Source organism: Lissotriton vulgaris, chromosome 5, assembly GCF_964263255.1.
Source record: "Lissotriton vulgaris chromosome 5, aLisVul1.2, whole genome shotgun sequence".
Classification (NCBI taxonomy): Eukaryota; Metazoa; Chordata; class Amphibia; order Caudata; family Salamandridae; genus Lissotriton; species Lissotriton vulgaris.
This window is the reverse complement of record NC_141693.1, coordinates 1,507,045,446-1,507,069,030: the sequence shown is the minus strand read 5'-3', so window position 1 is coordinate 1,507,069,030 and position 23,585 is coordinate 1,507,045,446. Positions and strand designations below refer to the sequence as shown.

General features: G+C 47.8%; 1 protein-coding gene across 3 annotated transcripts in view; it reads left to right on the top strand.

Moving 5' to 3' along the window:
- FOXP4 (forkhead box P4) overlaps nucleotides 1-23,585 on the top strand; it is a 305,849-nt gene that overhangs the window by 181,847 nt on the left and 100,417 nt on the right. For all 3 annotated transcript variants that reach the window (XM_086923539.1, XM_086923540.1, XM_086923537.1), the window contains exon 4: nucleotides 21,024-21,146. In XM_086923539.1, coding sequence (XP_086779665.1) covers nucleotides 21,024-21,146 — 123 coding nt within the window. The remainder of the gene's footprint in view (nucleotides 1-21,023; nucleotides 21,147-23,585) is intronic.

Here is a 23,585-nt window from a genome sequence, read left to right as displayed (position 1 = left end):
TCATAATCTAGTGAATAGTTCCGCCCATGTGCATGGATCCCGGAGCAATCAAAAATAATTCTCTTAAGCTGTCTTCTGTGCAGTCCTGCATAGACACTTAAGAGAAAATTAAAGACAAATAATGCAGCCTATATCTACAAGGCGACACTGTCCAGCACTTCAACTAGAAATGCAAAGGATATTCCACCAATATCACATTTAACCCAAACTGCTAAGTTTCACCCAAAGAGAAACCTCCCCTTCACAAACTCCTTGGAATGATAGAGAGGAAGGGATGGACAGACAAGCCCCATAGGCTGCCATTATGTGTCTGGAAAAGGGATACAGTGGCTTTAAGGAACTCTCCAGAGACCCTCGGTATCCCAGAATGCACAGCCAAAGTCCTTTTACTTTCAGTTCTTTTTTCCGTATCCAGCTAGCAGGACCCTGGAGCATTGAGCTCTCCCTTTTTGGGTGTTTTTCAATTTTTTGGCTTTTTTTCTAGTGTTTTGAGTGTTTCACTCGACATCTGACTGCTTCTTCCTTTTGCTGGGGTTTTTGGCCAGTTTTGCCCACTCTTTTGTCGAATATGCCAGCTTTATTCGACAAGTGCCCTGAGTGTGCCAGGAAGAAGGCTAAATAGGACGCTCACAGAGTGTGTATCCTCTGGCTCCTTTCCTCCCATATCCCTGAAGACTGTGAGATTTGTCAATCCTTAGGACCCTGAGGGACAGGGAGAAAATGTGTCTCCAAGGCCTGGAAGAACTAAGGAAACTTCAGGAGCCAGGTGGGTCTGGGCATGGAGGGACTCGGTCTTCATCCTCTGCCCGTGCTTCGGCCTCTGGGAGGCTCCCCAGTCAAGAAAAGGCCAGGAAAAGGCACAGATCTTCATTGACGTCGATGCCCTCGACGTCGGCGTCAAGAGGGATGACCACCATCTGCTCTTCGTTGCCCCAGGTCTCTGGGTCTAAGTGACGTCGCCGTTGAGGAGACTGACGTCGAGACCTCGGACGAGGTCGACTTCGAGGACTTCATCGACGTCGAGACACCATCGACGTTGAGATGGGTCCAAGAGGTGCCGGCGCTCGTCGTCGAGGCAACACCGCCGTCGATGTCGACTCGACGTCGAGGAGAAGAGGGTCAAGGGACGTATCGATGTCGAGACGTTCGACGTCGAAAAAGAGGTCGACGTCTAGGAAGGTTAAAATCAACGTCGAGGGGGCGATCAAGGGCCAGGACTGTGTCCCATGCCTCAGTGGTCAGCCTGTCTTCTGCATCCACGAGCCTACAGTCGAGGCAGCGCTGGCGCTCGTCTGAGAAGAGGTCTGCCTCGAGAACATCCTTGAGAAGAGGTCTGCCTCGAGAACATCCTCGTCAAGGCCTGCGTAGAAGAAGAAGAGGAGAGTGGTTAGGTCTCTGGACTCTGTGTATTCTCAGACCTATTCGCCTTCTAGGCCCAGGACGCCTACACCTCCTCCATTGCCTAAGGATACTCCTCCTCGTCCGCCTACTCCTCCTCCTCATCCTCATCGTCCTCCTCTTCCTCGGCCTCCTCCACGGTCTTTATCTCTGCCGTGCTTTCCGTCGCCTCCTAAGGGGCCGCCACAGCCTAGGATTCAGGTTCTGCCTCCGCAGCTTCCGCCTCCTGTACGGCTAGTGGATTGCCCAAGACCTAGGAGGTCTAGGTCACGGTCTAGTCGGAGACACCGATCAAGGAGTGACCGTCGATCTTCAACACGGTCCCAACATCGTCACCGGATGGACAGGTCAAGGTCCCGTTGTACGGACTCTTCCAGTGCCCGGGACTATTCGCCCACCTTATCGAATTCCCCCATACGAGAGTGTCACCGGTTGATGACATTGTATCGTTTCAGGAGGTGTTATTGAGAGGGGCAGCGAAGCTGGGGATTACTCTAATGGTACCCACGCCTTCTACATCGGTGATCTTTGAGACATTGCACAAGCGGCAGTTGTCTCGCCCCTTGTTGCCATTGGTGCCAGGGCTGGAGGAATCGGTTATGGAGCTCTTCCTGACTCCGGCGTCAACGAAATCCGCTCCTTCCCGGCTGCAGAAAAAGTACAGGCACCCAGACTCCGATCTGGCGTTCCTTAGATCAGACCAGACCCGGTGCCCAATTCAGTAATCGTCACTGCGGCCAGGAAACAGCACGCTACTGCCCCGTCTTCTACGGTGCCTCCAGATAAGGAGAGCCGTCAGATGAATTCAGCGGGAAGAAAAGTCTGCGGTACGGCTGCTACTTCCATGAAAGCCGCTAGCACAGTGGCTCTCTTGGGTCGGTACGACCGGTCTTTGTGGGAGTCCCTGCAGCAGTTTCTGGAGCACCTTCCTAGGGACAAGAAGGAGGACTTCCAGGAAATCATCAATGAGGGCATGATCGTATCCAATCAGGTGATTAGCTCGGCTGCAGATTCCTCTCTCTTGGCGGCTCATGGACACTGCCACGGGATTAACCTGAGGCGCCATGCCTGGTTGCGCCTGACATTGCTGAAACCAGAGGCGCAGCAGAGAGTCGCCAACTTGCCGTTCTCTGGGTCGACGCTCTTTGGAAAGCATGCAGATGAGGAGATGGCCCACATGAAGGCAGAGGCAGGAACCCTGACGGCCGTCGGGTTAGAAAAACCAAAAGAGCAGAGGAAGACCTTCCGTCGCTTTCACAGACGTTTCGGTACCCAGGGAAGAGGGCAAGGTCGTCAAGCTGGCCAGCAGCAACAACAGCAGCAGCAGTACCAGCGGCGGCCATTCCAGAAGCGCCAGAGGGGCAGAGGCGGCCAGCAGTCCTCCTCGACGCCCAAGGGCCCGGCCGGGTCTAGGCCCTGAGGTGTTACTTCCTCCTCGTCCGTTACCCGCTCCGGTGGGGGAAAGCATACAACATTACTTGGCAGAGTGGAGAAAAATTACTCAGGACAAGCGAGTGCTGAATATTGTTTGCAATGGATACAGTTTTTGTTTTGTCAGCCCTCCTCCAGCGATTCCACCGCTTTGCTCGCAGTTCCAGCTGCTCGAGCTCCAAGCGGAGGCCGATGCCCAGTTAAGAACAAGCATTTGCAATGCAATAGGTCTCACATTATTCAAGTTTGAGCTATAGGCATTGCTAATAATAATGCAACACCAATAGCTCAAACATTCAGGAATGCAAGACCTACTGCATTGCAAATGCTTGTTCAATGAGAGGCGCCTCTCCAGTGCTCCTGATCTTCATCAGTGGAAGTGTAAAGACGCTAGATATATCGCTTCCAATACACCTCTGTCTTGATCTTCCACACTTCCTATGATTCCAGTACTAAGCTGCATATTATTATTAAGTTCTGCCAATGCAGCTTTGATCAGATGTGCATCACATCATAAAAGACCACCACAGGAACTCAGTCAATGCACCTCAGTCCTGAACTTTACTGCCTTATACCTTCTGTGACTGAGGACCAAAGGTCCTCCACAGCTCTGCAGATGCACCTAAATCTTCATCTCTAGCACCTCTCTTCTAATTTTCAGATCACAAATAGCTCTCTCTGCTTACACAGTTCAGTCTGGACCTACAGCGATTGCTGCTTGTTCAGTACTTTAATGCATAAACCGCTCTGCACCACTCTCCTACCTCACGCCATTATGACTTGATATTACTCAGATTCACACTGCTGTGATCACAGCTCAGTGGCGCTGCCTTATAGAAATATGAAATAAAGGGAACCATTGGAGAATCTTCACTCTATAATGTTGAACAACAAAATAAAATCAGGATGAAAAACTGTTTTATGAGACCTAGTAACCACTTCTGGGTGCTTCTGCCCCTTGTGTGTGAACAGCAGTGTTAGGTATTTGACCAGATTGTCTGGATGTTAGTGACGCACAAGTTATCATATGTGCGCCTACTTTCAAGACATTGGGTTGGGAACTATAAACACTGCTTTAATGGGACATGGGTACCAGGGTGTCCCAAGTTTCCAAGTGTGTTAAACACTTGCATTGTGTGACAGGATTAAGTTCACAGTGGAGAGGCATTGATACAAGCAAAATTCTGCTGCTTAAATAATGGTCTTCAGAACATTCCAAAGATGTGGGCCTTGTGCCAGGATTTATTTGTCGCTGTGGGAATAGGTAGCATGCCTTACCTGCAGGGAAGGGTGCCTACTCTCATTTAACGAAATATATATTTTGTGTGTGTTCAGCTGGACGTGACAATGCGTTATCGCTCCCAACTAGAAGTGTTGCCTTTGTGTAACAAATACTTGGTCTCCACGTGATGCTGCTTTCCCTCCATCTTCTCAATTTTAGGTGCATGCGGGGGTCAGAGCGAGGCCACTGCGCACGAGGTTATCAACAAAAATAAATTCAGTTGTATTAGAAGTATTTACTTTGGTTTCGACAACGCCACAGAGCCTATCAGATGTATTGTGTGGTACATACATATCTGCGTAACTTTTAAACTTCTGAGACTTAAAACAGAGTCCTAGAGCTTAAAAATCGCCTACGTGATGACGATGTTACCAAAATTGAAAACAAATGCAAAGCCTAAAAACAACACACACATACAAAGAAAGAGAACGCCCAATTTAGCTTGTATTTCACAAAGGAAGGTCGAGGGTTTATTGAGTCTGTGAAATAACCATATGAGAGTGAGATGCATGCATGATAGCCATACTGCAATAAAACATGCATATGTGCAGTGATGCAGCATAAGAGAATCGATTCCTCTTAAAAGATACAAAGTCATTGTTGATAAGGTATCCAAGTTAATACAGTGTCTGTCGAATTTAGGGAAAGATGGAACGGAAACTGTCACCTCTCTGACACAACAAACATCACATCGCATTGAAATTAAATATTGGCAGTTGCACCTGGTTCGATAAGCATATCTGAAATACAGCCATGTTTTAGTTTTATTTCAAAGTGTGAGTTAAAGTGTGCCCACTGTCCGTTTGACAGAGCCCTAGAGTGTTACCGTGTCCTGCTCTTGAAGTTATCCGCACCTGTGATTTGGGCACAAAGAATACAAGTGCGGCCACAAAATTGAAAGCAGCACGACTCGCGACCAAACACAAATGGTTAAAAATAAGGTGGAAGACACAGAGACTAGTGACTTGCCCAAAATCCCAGAATGGTGAGCCGACTCCGAGACTGCTGATGCAGTGCAGGGTGGCGGCGCCTGCAGACTTCGTCATACTTCAAGAGTGCTGCGCAGGATTTCAGGCGGGCCAGTTGGAGAAGGAGATCAGGGGAGGAGCGGAGACCAGTAGCCGGTAAGTGGGGTGGAAGTAGCATGCACAGTGACAGATACTTTTTTATCTGAGATGCATAATAATGTAAGTAAACTAGTAAAGCATAAATATTATTGAAATGTGAGGTATGAAAGTCGAGACTCCTAGAAGCTGTACATTTTGAATGTTTGTGAAAAGAACGTAACAAAAAAACATAAACTACTATTGACACAGGACTTTGGCTGCGCGTCGGTATGTTAATAGTAAAAGCAAACATGAGGCCAGTAAGACGGGCGCTGAAGCTCAATTGCCAAAAACAAAGCAGAAAAGTAATTAACATGGAGTGGCGGCAGACGCTAGCACGTCTTCGGAAGCGCGTCCACAACAAAGTAGCTACCGTGCGTGACCTGATCAGATCCCGGCATGCTGCGCGTGCCCATCTCCTGTCTCCTGGGAAGCAGAGCCGGTGACTATAGGTCTCGCAGGCGAGACAGCGCTTTCGCTCTGTAATCGCCAGGTGCAAGACCTAAAAAGGGCGATAGAAGACGTCCCTTTGTCTCAAAGGGGAAAGGGTCTTTACTCCCGGTTCTTTCTGGTGCGCAAAAAAGACAGGAATGAGTTCAGGCCCATTCTGAATTTGCGACAAGCAAACAAATGGATTCGCAGGGAGAAGTTTTGCATGCTGTCTCTGCACCAGATTTATCCTCAGCTGCAAAGAGGAGACTGGCTTTGCGCAATAGATCTGCAAGATGCATACTTCCATGTGCCCATTGCACGGAAACATTGGAAGTTACTGCGATTTCTGGTCGGCACCAATCACTATCAGTATACCGTACTACCGTTTGGACTGAAGTCTGCACCCAGGACCTTTTCAAAGTGCATGGCAGTGGTGGCGGCTCACCTGAGAAAGAACAAGGTGTTTGTCTACCCGTACCTGGACGACTGGTTGATCAAAGCCTCCACCTTCCAGAAAGCGCAATTGCACTTCAACAGGTCAGCCGTTCTGTTGAGCCAGCTGGGGTTGCACATAAACATGTCCAATTCTGTTCCGACTCCTGTCCAGTGCCTACAGTACTTGGGAGCCGCCATCGATACTCTTTCAGCAAGCGTGTCTCCTTCGGAGGAGCGACGTTTATCGATCCTTCGGAAGGCTCATGCTCTCATGGCGGTTCCATCTACGACAGTGAGGACGGTGTCTTCTCTACTGGGATCAATGGCCTCTTGCATCTTCCTTACGCCACACGCACACCTCCACATGAGGCTGCTGCAGGAATGTTTGGAGGATCAGTGGTATCAGAAGCGGGGGAGCTGGGACAACAGGATCCGGCTGTCCGTTCACGCTCAACAGTCCCTGAGATGGTGGTGCTCAGCAGAGAATCTCCTCAAAGGGGTTCCATTCCACAAGGACATTCCCATTCAGACTATCGTCACGGATGCTTCTCTCCACGGCTGGGGAGCGCATTCCGACAATCTACTGTTCCAGGGAACGTGGTCCCCAGCGGGATACACGTATCACATCAATTTCCTGGAACTCAGAGCTGTTCACTTGGCACTGAAGGCCTTTCATCCGTCCTTCCAGACCGACTCCTTGCTTGTGCAGACGGACAATACAACCACGATGTATTACCTCAACAAGCAGGGGGGCTCGAGATCGCGCACAGTGTCACAAGAAGCGCAGGCGATCTGGCACTGGCTGCTAGCCAGAGGACTGACGATAACGGCTACTCATCTGCCAGGTGTGCAGAATGCTCAGGCAGACGCACTCAGCAGGATGATCCAAGAAAACCACGAGTGGGTCATAAACGACAAGGTACTCGAAGACATGTTCGCCAGGTGGGGCACTCCAGACGTGGATCTGTTCGCCACCGCCGAAAACAGAAAATGCAGAGATTTCGCCTCCAGGTATTATCACCCGGGGACTCTGGGGAACGCGTTATGGATCAGCTGGTCGAACAGCTTTCTGTACACTTTTCCTCCAATTCCCCTGATTCCGGCGGTGCTCATCAAGCTGTCTCAGTCCAGGGCACGGATGATCCTCATCGCTCCGGAATGGCCCAGTCAGTGGTGGTTCACGGACCTGCTTCACCGTTTTCTACTGCCTCACATGCGACTGCCGTGTCGGCCGGACCTTCTCACGAAGTTCGGGGGGCAGATGGTGCACCCCATCCTCTCATCGTTGAGTTTGGCGGCATGGTTCCTGAGATCGTGCAATATGGCCATCTGAATCTTCCTGAGGATTGCATGGACATATTGAAGGAGGCTAAGCGACCCTCCACTAGGTCTTCTTACGCTTACAAGTGGAAGAGGTTCTGCATCTGGTGCACGTCTAAGAACTATGATCCGACGACCTGCAAGGAAGATGTCATCCTTCCATACCTTTTGCATTTGGCTCAGTCTGACCTTAATTTTCATTCCGCTAAGGTTCACCTCGCAGCCTTAACTGCGTACAGGAAATGCCCTTCACAGACATCCTTCTTCCAGATTCCCGTGATAAAGGATTTTTTGGAAGGATTGAAGAAAGTGTTTCCTCCTGTTTGGCTTCCTTCGCCTTCGTGGGAACTGAATGTGGTGCTGTCCAGGTTGATGAAGGAACCTTTTGAACCTATTCATAAGGCTTCACTGCAGCACCTATCATTGAAGGCGGCGTTTTTCGTGGCCATTACATCGGCCCGCAGGGTGATGCATACTCACCCTAAGTTCCTCCCTAAGGTGATCTCTGATTTTATGTTGAACAGACTATAACTTTACCTACGTTTTTCCAGAACCCTTCCAGTCCAGCGGAAAGATCTCTTCATTCCCTGGATGTCAGAAGGGTGTTGAAATTCTATCTGGTTCAGACCAAGGATATTCGTAGGTCAGACCAATTGTTTGTCAACTATGGGTCAGTCAGGACTGGTCTTGCTACCTCTAAACAGTCCATCTCTAGGTGGATTGTGTCCTGTATCCAGTTATGTTATCAAAAGGCTAATAAGACCTTAGGGGGTAAGCCTAAGGCTCATTCCACCTGGGGCAAAGCGGCTACGACGGCTTTGCTACGTAATGTTCCCATTGCAGATATCTGCAGGGCTGGCACGTGGAAGTCGGTCCATACCTTTGCTAAGCACTACTGTCTGGACTCTGATGCCAGAGCAGATTCTCAGGTTGGGCAGGCTTTGTTAAGATATCTGTTTGCACAGTAGTGGTGTGGTCTTTTTTCTACACCGCCGGATTAGTTGTTGGGATGGGCTTGCCATTCTATTCACTAGATTATGACTATACACCGAGATCCCCTACTACAGAAGGAGTAGTTTCTTACCTGTAACTCCAGTTCTGTTATAGTCATAAGCGCCCGCCCTCCTCCCCGGTGGAGAAAATGATACTGTACTGTATGCTACAGGCCTTGCTTTATACACCTTCAAAAATAACTGAACGTAAAAGGACTTTGGCTGTGCATTCTGGGATACTGAGGGTCTCTGGAGAGTTCCTTAAAGGCACGGTATCCCTTTTCCAGACACATAATGGCAGCCTATGGGGCTTTGTATGTCCATCCCTTCCTCTCTATCATTCCAAGGAGTTTGTGAAGGGGAAGATTCTCTTTGGGTGAAACTTAGCAGTTTGGGTTAAATGTGATATTGGTGGAATATCCTTTGCATTTCTAGTTGAAGTACTGGACAGTGTAGCCTTGTAGGTATAGGCTGCATTATTTGTCTTTAATTTTCTCTCAAGTGTCTATGCAGGACTGCACAGAAGACAGCTTAAAAGAATTATTTTTGATTGCTCCGGGGTCCACGCACATGGGTGGGACTATTCACTAGATTATGACTATAACAGAGATACCCCTACTACAGAACTGGAGTTACAGGTAAGAAACTACTCCTTCCGGGTACACCAGGTACACAGGCAGCGAAGCACTTCCAGCAATGGTCCCAGAGGTCCAATTTACATGATATCTGGTGCTTGGGACATCCTGTGGAAGCGGAGGACTCTTACTACCCACCGTTGCATCAGGTTAACACTAGGCTGGATTACCTCTTTTGTCATACAAACTGCTGGCCCCTCATACACAGTTCTGAATATCTGGGCAGGGCCCTATCCGATCATAATCCGCTTCGGGTCATGTTCCAGTTGAGGGGGGGGGGGGGCAAGGCTCCTATGCTCACATGGTGGCTTCGGACAGAAGCATTGCAGGACACGATATAAAGAGACACTATCGCCACACACATCCCCCTATACTTTGAGGAGAATTAAAGGTCCGTTGGGTTCCTGTGGGTTGGAGTGGGACACAATGAAGGTGGTCATGATGGGGCACTGCGTCAACACGATATGGGGAGTTAAAACATCTCTCACTTGTAGTGTGATGACTGTAGAGTCGCACCTGCAGATCACGGAGCTAGAAGCGGTGTCGACGCCTGACGCTTACCCTGTGCACGTCGATTTTTAACAGCCCTGTATCATCAATACCAGGAGGAGGTAAAGCGACTCTGTTTTCTTGACTATAAAACCTCCTTGGCCCTCTAACATGCTGATGGGGATAAACCAGGTCGAAAGCTGGTGTGGTTGATGCGATCGAAGACCCCCTGTACCCTGATAGGCAACATACGAGACAGCGTGTGTCACTTGATGAATACTCAGATGGACATTAATGAAGTGTTCACTTAGTATTATGAGCAGCTATATTCTCCCTCCAGGAACCCCCTTCGGTACAGGTGCCTGACTACTTGCAAGCGTAGGCTCTTTCTCAGCTTGACCCCGCTACAGATGTTGGATTTAAAGCAACCTCTCCAGATGGAGGCAATCCACCTGGCAATTTTGACAGATGGCACGCAGCAAGTACTCCCCGTGGAGTACTGTGCAGCCTTTGGGGCTGCCCTTGCTCCTCGCCTGCTGGAGGTCCACCAAGAAGCGCACCACCGGGGCGTTCTTCTGGCGTCTCTTTGTGAGGCCCTCATAGTGGTTCTTCCGAAACCGGGCAGGGACCCCCTTGGAGTGAGCTCATATCACCCGTTGTCAATGTTGAACATTGACTACAAAATATTGAGTAAGGTCCTCGTAAATAGGCTGCTTCTGATGCTTGGCTCCCTTATTCATGTGGACCAATGTGGGTTCGTACCTCAAAGGACGACACACTCCAACACTCAGTGCCTGTGCCGTATCATGGATGCGAGGAGGGCCATCCTTTCAGTGGTGGTCTCCCTGGATTTCGAAAAAGCATTTGATACCCTTAGTTGGTCCTATTTGCCACAGGTGCTAGAGGTGATTGGGAGGAATACAAGGTTCCTTGGTTGGGTCAAGCTATTGTAATCTGCCTCGCAGGCGAAGGTCCGCACCGGCCGTCAGATCTGGTAATCTTTTCCCATAGGAATGGGGACCCCACACGGGTGCTCTTGATCTCCAGTCATTTTTGTACTAGCTGTGGAAGCGTTTGCTGCCATGCTGCGCACCTGAAACCCTGCCTGAGGCATCAAGGTGGGACTAGATTGGCATACTGTGTCATTGCACGCAGACAATGTGTTTGTATATTTGGGAGACCATGCATGCACACTGTTGCCCCTCTAGGACCTATTTTATCCCTTTGGGATTGTGGTAGGCCTCATGGGGAATTGGGGTAAGTCGTGTATCTTGCCATTTCACTGGTGACCCGGAGCATCGAGTAGTGCCATAGATTGGGCTACTCCCCAGGAGTTTTGAAACCTTTCGTTACCTAGAAGTGAATGTTTACCACGAGAACAAGGATCTGCTTGATGGTAATTATAGTAGGGCCCTGGCCTCGATTCGCCAATCCATGCACTTTTGGACTTGTCTACCTCTGTCACCTCTGGGCAGGGCATTGTTAGCAAAGATGCTGGTGCTTCTGACTCCTAGATTTCTTGGCATCTCTGCCAGGGTTTCCGACTAGATCCTTTTTCAGAAATTTGAGGAGTCCAGAGTCTCTGCTTGTTTGGGTCCCCGCAGAGGGTGGTCACGATTCCCAGGCTTCAATGCCCCATGCTGGAGGGGGGACTTGGGGTCCTGGACCTGGAGCTGTATTTAGCAGCGGCTCAACTGCAGTGTCCTATGCAATGGATGGCTGGAGACAGAACAGGGAAGGGTTGCCTGGTCTGGGTGGACCTGGAGTGGCTGGTCTTGCCTGAGGTCTGGCTGGGGGACTGGCCAAGCTTGTTTGGGCTCAATATTTACATTCCAGATGCACACCAGCCCCCTATGCACTGCAGCTGCCCCTCTGGAGTGTCCCAGCCATGAGTGCTTTGCTTGGGGTCCATGATCATTCCCCATGGCGAGAAACCGGGATCACCCAACTGGGCGAGCTATATAGCTACGGTGCTCAGTGCACCTCTTTAAAAAAAAAATATATATAGAGTTTTATATAGCGCAAACTTGAGCGGAAGATATCAGAGTGCTTTACATGAGCACCAGTTTCGTTACAAATGGACACATTCAATTTTTAGGTCTCGCCTAGTAAAAGCAGCGCATGCACTTCTTCGCTTGGCGAGACTATTGTTGTGGCTTTGGTGAGCGAAGGGAGACAAACCATGTGCGCGCACGGACAGGCAATGTGCGCACGCATGGCGTCTCCTCCTGACTCACTCGCTCCCACTGCATGGCCGGGCTCCTCTGCTCTTCACAACATCTCCATGCTAAAGACGGCATCTGCCATCAACAACGGTCTCAATATGTATTCAGTGGTTTTAATAATATATTCATCTCGATGTGTGTAATGTAAGTGGTGCCCATGTAAAGCGCTACAGTACCTACGGGTCGAGTTCGCGCTATATAAAAAAACTGCACAAAAAATGTGTAAATAACTTCCGTAGCTGGACGCCCACCCACACGTTGCCCTTAGGGTTAGTGCTTCTCCACTGGTCTGCGCCCAGGACTTACCAGTAAACTCCAGAGCAGGCATGCCGTCTCCGCGGGGCTCTGCTGGACTGCCATGTCTCACTGGGGCGCACAGCTGCAGAGCACCCAGTGACAGATGTGCTGCTGGCTATAGTGAACTCTGACGATTCCCACTTCTGTAGCCCCCTCCGTGCCTGCTGGGGGAGGCGGGGTCTGCTGCCATTCATGTCCAAGTCGTGTGAGCACAAGTTATATTATTAATCTATTATTATTCCTTTTTTTTTTTTACGAATGTAGTCTCTAGACGTAATTTACTCTAGGTTTTACCTTCACCTTTCTTTAGCGACGTTTTATAAACATACTACTAAGGATAAAAGGATATTGTTTATTAGTAATAAACTGACTGAACTAATAAAGCCAAGTGATAAAGCCCACTTGTCTTGAGGGCGAGAGTACATTTAAATAAGGGTCTCGGAACGCTCTGTAAACATGTGATGCCGGCGATTCTCTGAAAATACAACAGCAGGGGGCAACCAGACCCGAACATCGGGTGGGGGGGCTAACAAGTCAACCAAGGAAGATGGGGCTACCACTTTTAACAATATTTGGAGATAGCTTTAGAGCCTATACAAACTAGCATTTGCAATGCATCGCGGGCCCGAGATGCCATACTCCGCTGGCTAATGACATCCATGTTTTTTATGAATGCACAGAGTTAGAACTTTTTTGGAAACAGGTGGGGATACTCTTTTGGAAGTTTTTAAAACTAGGGTAGAGGTTTATCTCTCCTTAGTCTTATTTGGAGACGATGGTCTCTTCTGTCAGACTGCTTCACGGCGGGACAAAGGCCTGGTACTATATATGATTCTATTGGTGCGGAGAGAGATCTGTAGAAGATGGAAAGTCCCCCTCCCCCCAAAAAGAGAGGAATGGCTTAAAGCATCGTTCGTTATGGGCCCGGCTAGAGCATGAGGGTGTAGAGGATAAGCCGACTAACATCTGGCATCCTCTAATGAGTTGGGGTCGAAGGCTAAGACTGATCTACTTGGCCCAATGATTACACCACGTCCCCGTACAAAAAAAGGGGATGGGTCAGGTGGCCTAAGCAAGTGCGGTAAGCCGAGTGATCCCCAGTTAGCGAACATGGCTGTTCAAGTTCCGCAGCGGCTTGACAAGGTGAGATGAGGAGAAAAAAAAAAAGCATTTGCAATGCAATAGGTCTCGCATTTGCGCTAGTTTGAGCTATTGACATTGCAAATAACAATGCCTTTAATTTTTTTTCATTTTAAAACATAAATAAAAGGCATTGTCATTTACAATGCCAATAGTTTAAACTTGCCTAAATGCAAGACCTATTGCATTGCAAATCTTGTTTTGTTAGGCACAGGGAGACTAAGTGATTTGCCTACAATCACAGGATGTTGGGCGTCATTGCCGAGACTCGATCCCAGTTCCCTATCTTCGCGGTCGATCACTCTAGCCGTAAGGTGACATCCTCTCCCATTCCCGAGTCTGCAGGAAATCTACAAACTTGGAGTCTGCCCATTTCTTGCACACAATGTAATTGTGGTAGTGATTGGGGATACATGGGCACCAAGACAGGCCTAACCGCCACTGCACTTGTTCTTAACGCACGGTTTAGGCTGCCGAGCGGTTTTAGCACTGTACATGGCACTGCAGGGGGGGGTGCACAAAATATTCAACCCGGGATAAGCCCAGATGGGATGATTGCTTGTCCACGGAATTGACCACCAAGCAGTGGATCATGGCTTTTGAGTGGGTGAAGTTATTTTGCGCAGTGTCTTCCTGAAATTCACACAATTTAACTTCTAGCACCAAACCTACCTTACACCAGACCGCCTCCACAAAATATTTCCTCTGATGTACCCAAGATGTGGCTATGCAGATGCCACATTTATACACATGGTCTGGGAGTGCCCACTGCTGATGCGCTCATGGATCCAGGGCCTGGAATGTGTGTCGACAGTGATCGATGTCTAGCTGCCACTGGACCCACTCCTCTGTCTCTAGGGGATCACAGAACGCACTAAACGCACCAAACACCACCTGAAGCTAGCCGATCTGGTATTGGTCCTCTTTAAGCACTTAATCGCCATGGCCTGGAAGGCCCTTCAGCCAACCACAAACTAGTGCTGGCATCAGGTGACTCAGAAATTGGCTTTGGCGGAAGCGAATGGCGTGGTACATGATCGCAGGTTGCAAGAGGGGTGTAGATAAGGTGTGGGACACTTATGTTCTCAAATTGTTCAACTGCTTAAATCTGCCGCCCCCCTAAGCTGCACAACCGCCACAATGTGACTTGTGGATGACCAAATTGAGCCAATGAGCGATCCACTCATTCACACAGGCACGCTTGCTGGACCTAATTGAGTACCCTGCGTTCTCTGGGATGGCTCACATGGAGCATGGAGGCTCTCCCCATTCCCCCCTCCACTCCCCGCCCAATGCGACCACTCGCCTATGGCACCATGTTTGTAGTGTACTCCTACCACTCGTATTACAGCACTCCCAATCAGCTGCACGTAGTAGCGCCAACTAGGGGATTTCATCAGTTACTGTTTTGTTATATCCTGTGATACACACCTTGGCTACTCCTCTACAGGACAGGGTGCAGGACCTCGACTTGGGTTAGCATCCTATTCTTCCCATGAGCCCTGCTACCATGCATACTATGGTATGATCTTCTACTAGGATATTGTCAATGTATGCACAATAGGATGCGTTTGTCCGTCAACTCTATGGAAATATTTATATGTTGTATTCTGCCGAATTTGTGGTTAATCTTGATTAAATGCCAATAAAAAAAAATAAAAGCGGACCTGGAAAGATGCATGGAGTCTTGTATTGTAAAATGTAGGTAACACTTCATATTTCTGAGGAGGACACAAAGTTCTCCTATTAACTTTGAGTTTGTGTGGTCCTTTCGGAGGGTATAGATAATTGAGTCTGAGAAGCAGCTCGGCCTTTGTGGACGTTGTTTGGTGCTTTGTATGAGGATATTGGGTGTATTTTTAATAATTTTATGGTAAACTAGTAGCTGCTCATAAGCCTGAGGTGTTGCAGGAAAATGCGAAAATTGATGCTGTCCCGCTTGTGAGTGTCTAACATCTTCTTTTTAGAGTGGTTTCTTTCATATAATAATGTGAAAGAAAATAGCTAGGTTTTTAAATTTCTTTCATCTTTTAAACGAAGGAGAGTTATATTCACCTAGAGTATTTAAAGGTGATACCTCTAGCCATTCGCAGCCAGTGGTATGATTGGAGATATGGTGAAACGAGAGTCTGGATATACAAATTAAGGCATTGTCTATAGCTCCATTCTGAATTTTCCGTTGCCTGCTAAACAGGTAGATAGGAGCTCTGAGGTGCATACCACTGATAAGACGGGAAAGCACTAAGAAAGTGACATAGGGATCGCATGGTGTAGAACCAGTGAGATTACGGTCCATAGCAACCCCCGTATTTCTTACTCTTATTGAGGGGTTTGTGGCAAACTTAGTTTTTGTGGTCTGATGGGGTAGGGGTGGCAGATGTTCCAGTTGCCATGTACAAACACGTCCGTTTTCAGTTTAAGGGGGTAGTTTGTATCGAGTGGTCAACTTCGTGAAGACATTGGCAGATAGCACAGGATTGCAGATTTGATGGATTTAATGTTTTAACATAATTTACTGTTATTGCCATTATTCACAGGAGACCAAAAAAAGTCTTCATGGTTAACTGGCGAAAGCTTGCTTGCTGGCAAAGTGACTCAGAATTAAGTGGTTACTGCCTGCCATTTGGTTTAAATTGCCATTTGAATCCTGACAAGGCCTTCAGTCTGCAGAGGTCGATAACATGACAACCCTTAAAGCGACCATCCAATGTAGAGAAAAAACAGCTCTCTTTATGCAGCCCTCAGCCTCAAACAGTTTGCGTCCTAGTATGTTTGATGCCAGCTGGGTTTTCATATCTATTGTGAAATCATTCACTGGATAGCTCCTATAATTTGGATTCTCATGATCCTTTTTATTTGCAGTGCTGGAAAATGGAAATCGTGGTAATAATCTCTATATGAAAGGTTCTTTCACTATTATAATTGTTATTTTTAATATATTGAATTATAGATGGATAATAGTGAGTAACAGGAATGTTTTTCACCTAGGGATTCTGAGTGACTTAAAATACATGAAAATGAAGCTTGAGCTATGATGTAACTCAGAACTACAAGATGAAACCCGTCTCGATTCACTTTAGATCCATCTATAATGTTGCTCTCATCTGTCCCTGCTTTCAACTGCTATTTAGAGGCAGAACAGTTATGCAATAGCCATACAGAGCACGACCTCTAAAACCTGTCTCAAATGCAAAAAAAACCAAATCATCTGGCCTCCTACCATCCACCTGCACCACCCTCTCTGCCTTCCTTCCCCCAGCATTCCTGAAGCTGTGCCCTCTGCTCTCCATTGAAGCAAAGAGCCAGTGCCTTGATGACAGGCTCTCTGAGAGCCGTTATTTCAAAGAGAACAAGTGGTTCCCAGCATAAACAAAGTAGCTTTGGCGAATTAATATATAGGCCACAATGGGCTACTATATAGTATACAAAATCCCTTACCCAGCTGGGCAGGGAATCTTTATTCAATTAATAATCTATTCTGATGTCTGAATGCAATAGGTAACCGAGGACATCAAGGTTACTGTCAGGCACAGTCCTGTGCCATACACAAAGGAGGAAGTAAAGAAGACAGTGAGTGCAAACAATATCAGGCAAACAAAGTGAGCTAACAGGCCACTGACATCACTTGAAATCAACAGTGTGACCTAGAGTTAAACAACCATACTCTAATACAATGAATTATAAATATGGGACACTCTTAAAACAGTCGACGGACGTTTCGATCCCAAGCTCAATTATAAGGGGATCATCTTCAGGACTTTCTTAATCAAAACTTTTGCCTGAATATAACCTTTTCACATAAAAACCGCCAGAGTTGTATCTGTTATTGGGGTTTTTTGGACTTTTCAGGTGTCTTCAGTAGTTAGGACAATAGCACAACATCCATGTTTTTGAAGGTTGGAATTTCAAGCTGGACTTCAATTGCGTCCGGCAGGGAAGCGATTTCGGTGGTTGCGCAGATTTTTGGGGGTCCTGGTTGGACTTAGAGTCTAATTCCACGGGATTGGGAATGCTAGTCCCATTGATTTTGTGTTTACAAAAAGGGATTTTTCGCGCTGAAACCACTTCAATGAAGGAAGTCTTCGTTGAAGTATAGTGGGTATTAACTAAGACCCAATATCGATGGATTCGGATCTCCCTTTATAAATTGTGGAATTCCGATCTATTTAGCTGCAGTGGAAGTAATAAACACTGTACTAGGGAAACCACGTGCTGGTATCCTCCGTGGGGGCCCAAAAATTGGAGGTCTCCTCGAGGTACCGGTGGTTTGGCGTGCATCAATGGCGCGTTGTGCTCCGCAGGATTGCTCTGAGAGCCGTGTCACAGTTGCCTGAAATTCATCTATGATGTTGGAGCATTGGGAAATAGCTTTTCATTTCCACTGTTGGTACATCATAAGTGGATAACCAGACATAGAACATGGCATTCACAATAGCTGTTCTCAGTGAGGGCAATAAGTAACAGCATTATTATTTTTACAACAAATTTTATGTACAGGCTGTAGAACTGTGTGTGAGAACCAGAGAGCACGTGCAAGCACCAACGCTTGGAGCTCCAGATGAAAACAAAGGATTTTCGAAGTTTAGAAATTGGAAGCCACTCCACTGATGAAAGAAGAATGAATGCTTGGGCTGTTTTGTGGAGCACCCTTTACAATAGGTAGAATCTTTCAGCGTGTCTGCATAATCAATCAATCAATCAGGGATTTATAGAGCACACTACTCACCCGTGAGGGTCTCAATGCGCTGGGGATGTGGGAGTGGTGGGGGGTTGGGGGCAGGCAGCTCCGTGGTCATCCGAAGAGTCAGGTATTGAGGTCCTTTCTGAATAGGTGCAATGTTGGGCTTCGTCTGGCGCTGAGGGGGAGTTCCTTCCAGGTCTTGGCTGTGATGTAGGAGGAGGATCTGGCACCTGTTTTGGCCCAGTGGATGCGAAGGACCGTGGCTAGGGGTAGGTCAGCAGAGCAGAGGTTTCTCTTGGGGACGTGGAAGGAGATTCTTTCATTGAGGTGTTGGGGTCCAATGTTATGGAGGGCTTTATGAGCATACATGAGCAGTTTGAAGATTATATTTTTTTCAACAGGGAGCCAATGGAGGTCGCGGATGTGGTGGGTGATGTGGTCATGTCGTGGGATGCTGGGAACGAGTCTGGCTGCGGTGTTCTGGACAGTCTGGAGTTTGCAAAGGAGAGTTTTGTTGATTCCAGCATAGAGTGCGTTTCCGTAGTCCAGTCTCCTGGTGATGAGTGCGTGGGTGATGGTCTTCCTGGAGTGGGGATCCATTTACAGGTCTAGCAGAGTATGCGGAGGGTGTTGAAGGATGTGGAGGACTCAGCTTTGATCTGGCGGTTCATGGTGAGTGCAGAGTCGAGTATGATGCTGAGGTTGCTGGCGTGGTCCGTAGGGGTGTTGTGTGTTTCAGGGGGGGGTGGGGGGGGCACCAGGTGTTGTCCCATGCGGAGGGGGTGGACCCAAGGATGAGGACTTACGTGTTCTTCAAGTTGAGCTTCCTGCAGCGTCTACTCATCCAGTATGCGACATCCTTCATTCCTTCTTGGAAATTGTGCTTGGTGATGTCAGGTTCCTTTGTGAGGGAGAGGATGAGCTGAGTGTCGTCGGCGTATGATGTTATGTTGAGTCTGTGATTTCTGATGATGGTTGCGAGTGAGGCCATGTAGACCTTGAAGAGCGTGGGGAGGATCCTTGGGGTACTCCGCATCTGATCTCTGTGGGTTCAGAGAAGAAGGGCGGGAGTCTTATTCTTTTTGTTCTAACAGGGAAGCCCTGGAAGCACCACCGCCTACAAGCCGCAACCACGGCACACCGCCAACTCATCAAATCAACTAAGAGAAACTTCATCCAAGTCAGAATCCTCTCCAACTCCCACAACTCCAAAGAACTCTTCGCCATCATACAAGAAGAATTCACCAGACTCCACCGCGAAATTACCGATGTCCCTCCCTCCCAAGACCTCTGCAACAAACTCAGCTCCTTCTTCCACCACAAGATCAGGACGCTCTATGTCAAAAGCCAAGCTTGTGTGGAAACTGCAGTAAATGAATATCTCTGGAGAGAACCTTGCACCCGGATACCACTGATTAAGCTCTCTTGGCAAGGATTAAAAGACTCCAGTGAACCTCCTATCTGGATCTTCAGCCCAAACTTATTGAACTGACGATGTGAAATCTGAAGGATGGACTTCGCTCATTCGAAACCCTTAAAGAGCAAGCTTAAATCTGGCAGTTGCTGGTCTTAAAATGGGAAGGTTGCTGTAAGAAAATGATAAAAAACACACTGCAATATACAATACGTTCCACACAAGTATAGTCCAATGGCTTTAGCCCTACGTCCTTGCAAAAGACAGTAGCAGCTGCGGTTTCTTTCAGTTCCGATCATTCTATATCAAAGGGAGTTTATTTTAACCTATATTAATTCTGTTAAAATTCAACTACTATAAATCAAAATGTTGTAATATGAGCCGATTCTCATAGTGTTTTGTTCTAGCCTCGGATAGTTATGAATGACTTAAAAGCATGTAGTGACTGCATTGTGTATAACGAGGATTCTGGTCTGCCATGTGGCAGATGGATTTTAATTTATTTACTTTATTTTAGTTAATCAGTTTTATATAGCGCTGACTAGACCCGTAGGTATCCGAGCGCTTTACATAAGGTCAGCAAAGTTACAGCAATAATAACAAATTCATGTTACATAAACAAAATGAGACATAATAACAGGTAAAACGGAGAGACAAGAATAGAGGGAACGGAGAGAGGGGGGTGAGAAGGGAGAGGACGAGGGGCAAGACGAAATAGGATACAAAGGGAAAGTCAGCCCAACGACGGATGGGTAGGTGACGGCCAGGGAGGTAGTCCAGAGCCAGTCTCCCTATAGCTCTCAAAGGAAGCTCCAATGGGCATCGGTCAGAAAGGAGGATAGAAAGGAAACAGGGCAAAGGCCGAGCGTGGGAAATACGGAGAGGGGGGGAGCGAGGCAGGGAGAAGAGGAGAAACTGTGCCCAAGGTCCAGCTGGACAGGTGACGGTCAGGGGGTGATCCAAGGCCGATCACCTCATTAGCTGAACAGAGCAGCTCCACCGGGCGTCAGACATAATGTTCAGATTCCCCTGTCAGGATAGAGGTCATGTGTGCTCAGGGATAGTCAGAAGAGTGGTGGTGGGGGGGGGGGGTCGGGAAGCCATGGTCCGAAAGAATTGCAGATGTTCTCATGAGGGCAGGCACAGTCCTGGACCTGTAGAGTAAGTTAAAGTTTAGCAAGGGGGGTAAGAAGTTATCATTGTCGTCCATGATGGGTTCAGGCATCCTATGACCCTGTTCCATATCAAGAGTGTGTCGAGTGCGGCGGAGCTTTGCGGGTCTCTGAAGAGTGCATGGGAAAGGGAAGGCGCTGGAGAATGAGAGGTGGCCCAGGTTGACTCTGGGAGACACCAAAAGAGGACTGTTCTAAGCCACTTTAACAGAAGACGTTGTGACGTTAAGTACCGTGGAGGTCTCTGGTAGATGAGGCCAGTTGAAAAAAACAGATGTCCTAAGTGAGAGACCTGTGGAACATGGTTGGTGGTGCAGCATGCTTCTTTAGTCCAATGTTTGGTGCAGTCTAAAGAGAATTCTCGTAGATGGCAGCGCGTAGAGCTCACAAAAAGGGACTTGGAGCTAGTGCTTGCTAAGAGAGTGCTCTAGCAGATTCTGCAGTCTCCCAAGCTGAAAGGTACAACCGGAAGACTTCTGGGGGACCAGGCTGACTAGTGTGATGAGGTTAAAGAATGTCTTTCTGTCTACATTTTCACACGTTCTTCAGACCAACAGTGTTTCTCCTCTCTTAGGTCCCCGTGTCCGTCGCCATGATGTCCCCTCAGATGATCACACCCCAGCAGATGCAGCAGATCCTGTCACCACCACAGCTTCAGGCCTTGCTGCAGCAACAACAGGCGGTCATGCTCCAGCAGGTGAGGTTTCAGCTTTCCACACTTGTAAGTACTGGTACACCTGACTGGCAGGTGTGATCACTTGCTTTACTCCCTTTTAAGTTCTGCCACACCTGATTTAAAAGGGAGGTTCCTGGTTTCACGCCCTGTCTCGGTATTGCGACGCCTGGCTCGCAGGTGAGGTCCCTTGGAAATGCTTTTACATTTGACCGGCAGGTGATGTCGCAAGTCTAACTCCCCTGTAAGCATAGTCACTTGTGGCCTAGGGGTGAGATCTCCAGCTTTGCACCCCTGTGTGTTCTGCCACACATGACGTGCAGGTGACGTCTGTGGTTTCACCACCATGGAGCTACATTCACACCTGGCTTGAAAGTGTGGTATCCCACTTTACACCCCTACACCCCGTGTAAATACTTCCACACCTGACATCCGTTTGAGGTCTCGATACATGCCTGACTTGCAGATGAGGGATCCAGCTATATGGACCCTTTAAGAGCTGCCACACCACACCTGCTTGTAAGGATTTTAGCTTTGCATCCCTTGTAATTACCTTGACCTCTAGATGTGTCTGTTTTACTTTCCGTTGGGGCACGTTTATGCCTGGCTTTGAAGTACTGTCAAAGCTGACCTGCAGATGAGGTATCCGATTTTACTTACACCCCTTGTAATGACTCACCTGATCGCGAGGTGAAGTCTCCAGCTGTACAGCTACTCCTGGTACTGCTACCTCTGACATGCAGAGGACGTCTACAGGCGCCCCTGTCCTGCAGCCGATATTTCCATAATACTATCTCTTCTGACACCGCCGCACCTGCCATGTAAGTATAGTACTTCTCATAGGTCCTCAGGCATGTTTACATTTGTCATTCAGATGAGATCTAATGATCCTTAGTTGATACTACACCTCCCTCAGTTTAGTAAGTACATCTTCCAAAGTTTAGTAGCGCTGTTTCCATGTAGCTACGATTGAACTCCCTACCCTCTCACATGCACAATAAACGCGAGAAATGAGCGATACACCCAAAAGAGGACCGAAATGTGTTCATAAGCTTCCTGGATAAAAACCTGTGTGTATGTTTATACATGTGTTTGTGTGCGTACAGGCCTGCTCCCCTCTGATCCCTGCAACGTATCCTATCTCAGTAGCTGTTCACTCAAAATACACATAATCTACGTTCGAAGCTCAAAGGGGTGGTAAAGACAGTTGTAAACAAGCACTTGGAATGGGCGAGATAGTTGTTCTCCTATGCACGCACCTTCCAGCTCTTTACTTCCAAGCGTACATACAAGGAGAACATCTGGATTCTTGGGGCAGATGTTGTAGAGGTGAAGTGGGGTTGCTGGGTTTTATCAGGACCCGTCAGGGGCGTCTCTAGAAGTGATTTTTGGGGAGGTATAAAGTGGGCCACAGGTGAAACTAGTGGAGCCACCAATAATGGGTAATCCTACAAATTGTGTGTATGTATGTATGTATATATATATATATATGTGTGTGTGTGACTTTGTGTATATATGCACATGCACACACGTCTGCATTATTCAAACGCATGTCAATATTTAATTCTGACTTGTGTGTCTATCTATCTATAGATACAGATAGATAGATATTTAGATATGCACATTCAAAATTAAAAATTTTAAGCAAATATGGCCTGATGTATTATCTCAAACAATTAATGCTTCGTAGTGAAAGGTAGTTGGACAAATCGTGTGCAGCAAGGTGCAGTGTCCCTTTAGGTTTCGCCAGAGCAGCATGCATGAACTGTCAGCTAAATCTATCGAGCCCGCCCATTACTTACCATTGTTGGCTTTCACATCACTCTTGTTTCCTTCTTTCTGATTGGTCAGTGCCTCTTGCTCCTTCCTATTTCATACAGGCGCTTCTGGTGTTGGTCCCTGCTGTGGAGCATGGACCTAGCCCAGCTTCCTGTCTGCGGCCAGTGTATTTTCAGTGGCTGCAAGCTCCTGCAGGTACTTTTATTTTCCTGTGGACATGCACTCTTGAAAAGTGCATGTCCGCAGTCCATATCCTGCCCCCCCTCGTGTTGCTTGTCCCCTTGCCCTCTTCTCGCTGTCTCTTGTGTTGCTGCACTCACCCTCCTTCCTCTCTTGTTTTACTTTGTGTTTTTTGGGCAGTTTTATATAGTACAATCTCGACCAGTATACAAGGACACATTTTTTGAGGCATGAGGAGATGAAGCGAGTCCCCCCTCCCCATTCTTGCTGTCTTCCCCATCATCCCCCACTTCTACTTTGTGTTGCTTCCACCACCTCCCGCTGTCCGTTGTTGCTGCTCTCTCACTTCTCCCCTGCACCTCCCCCATGCAGGGGTTAAAAAAGAAAAGCGCTACGCCGCATCATATTGCTTTTTTTTTAGCTTGACTTTTAAGTCTAAAAAACATTGACAAAGTTAATAGATCTTGCATAGGCAAACCTATTGGCTTTGCTATTGCTTGTTTT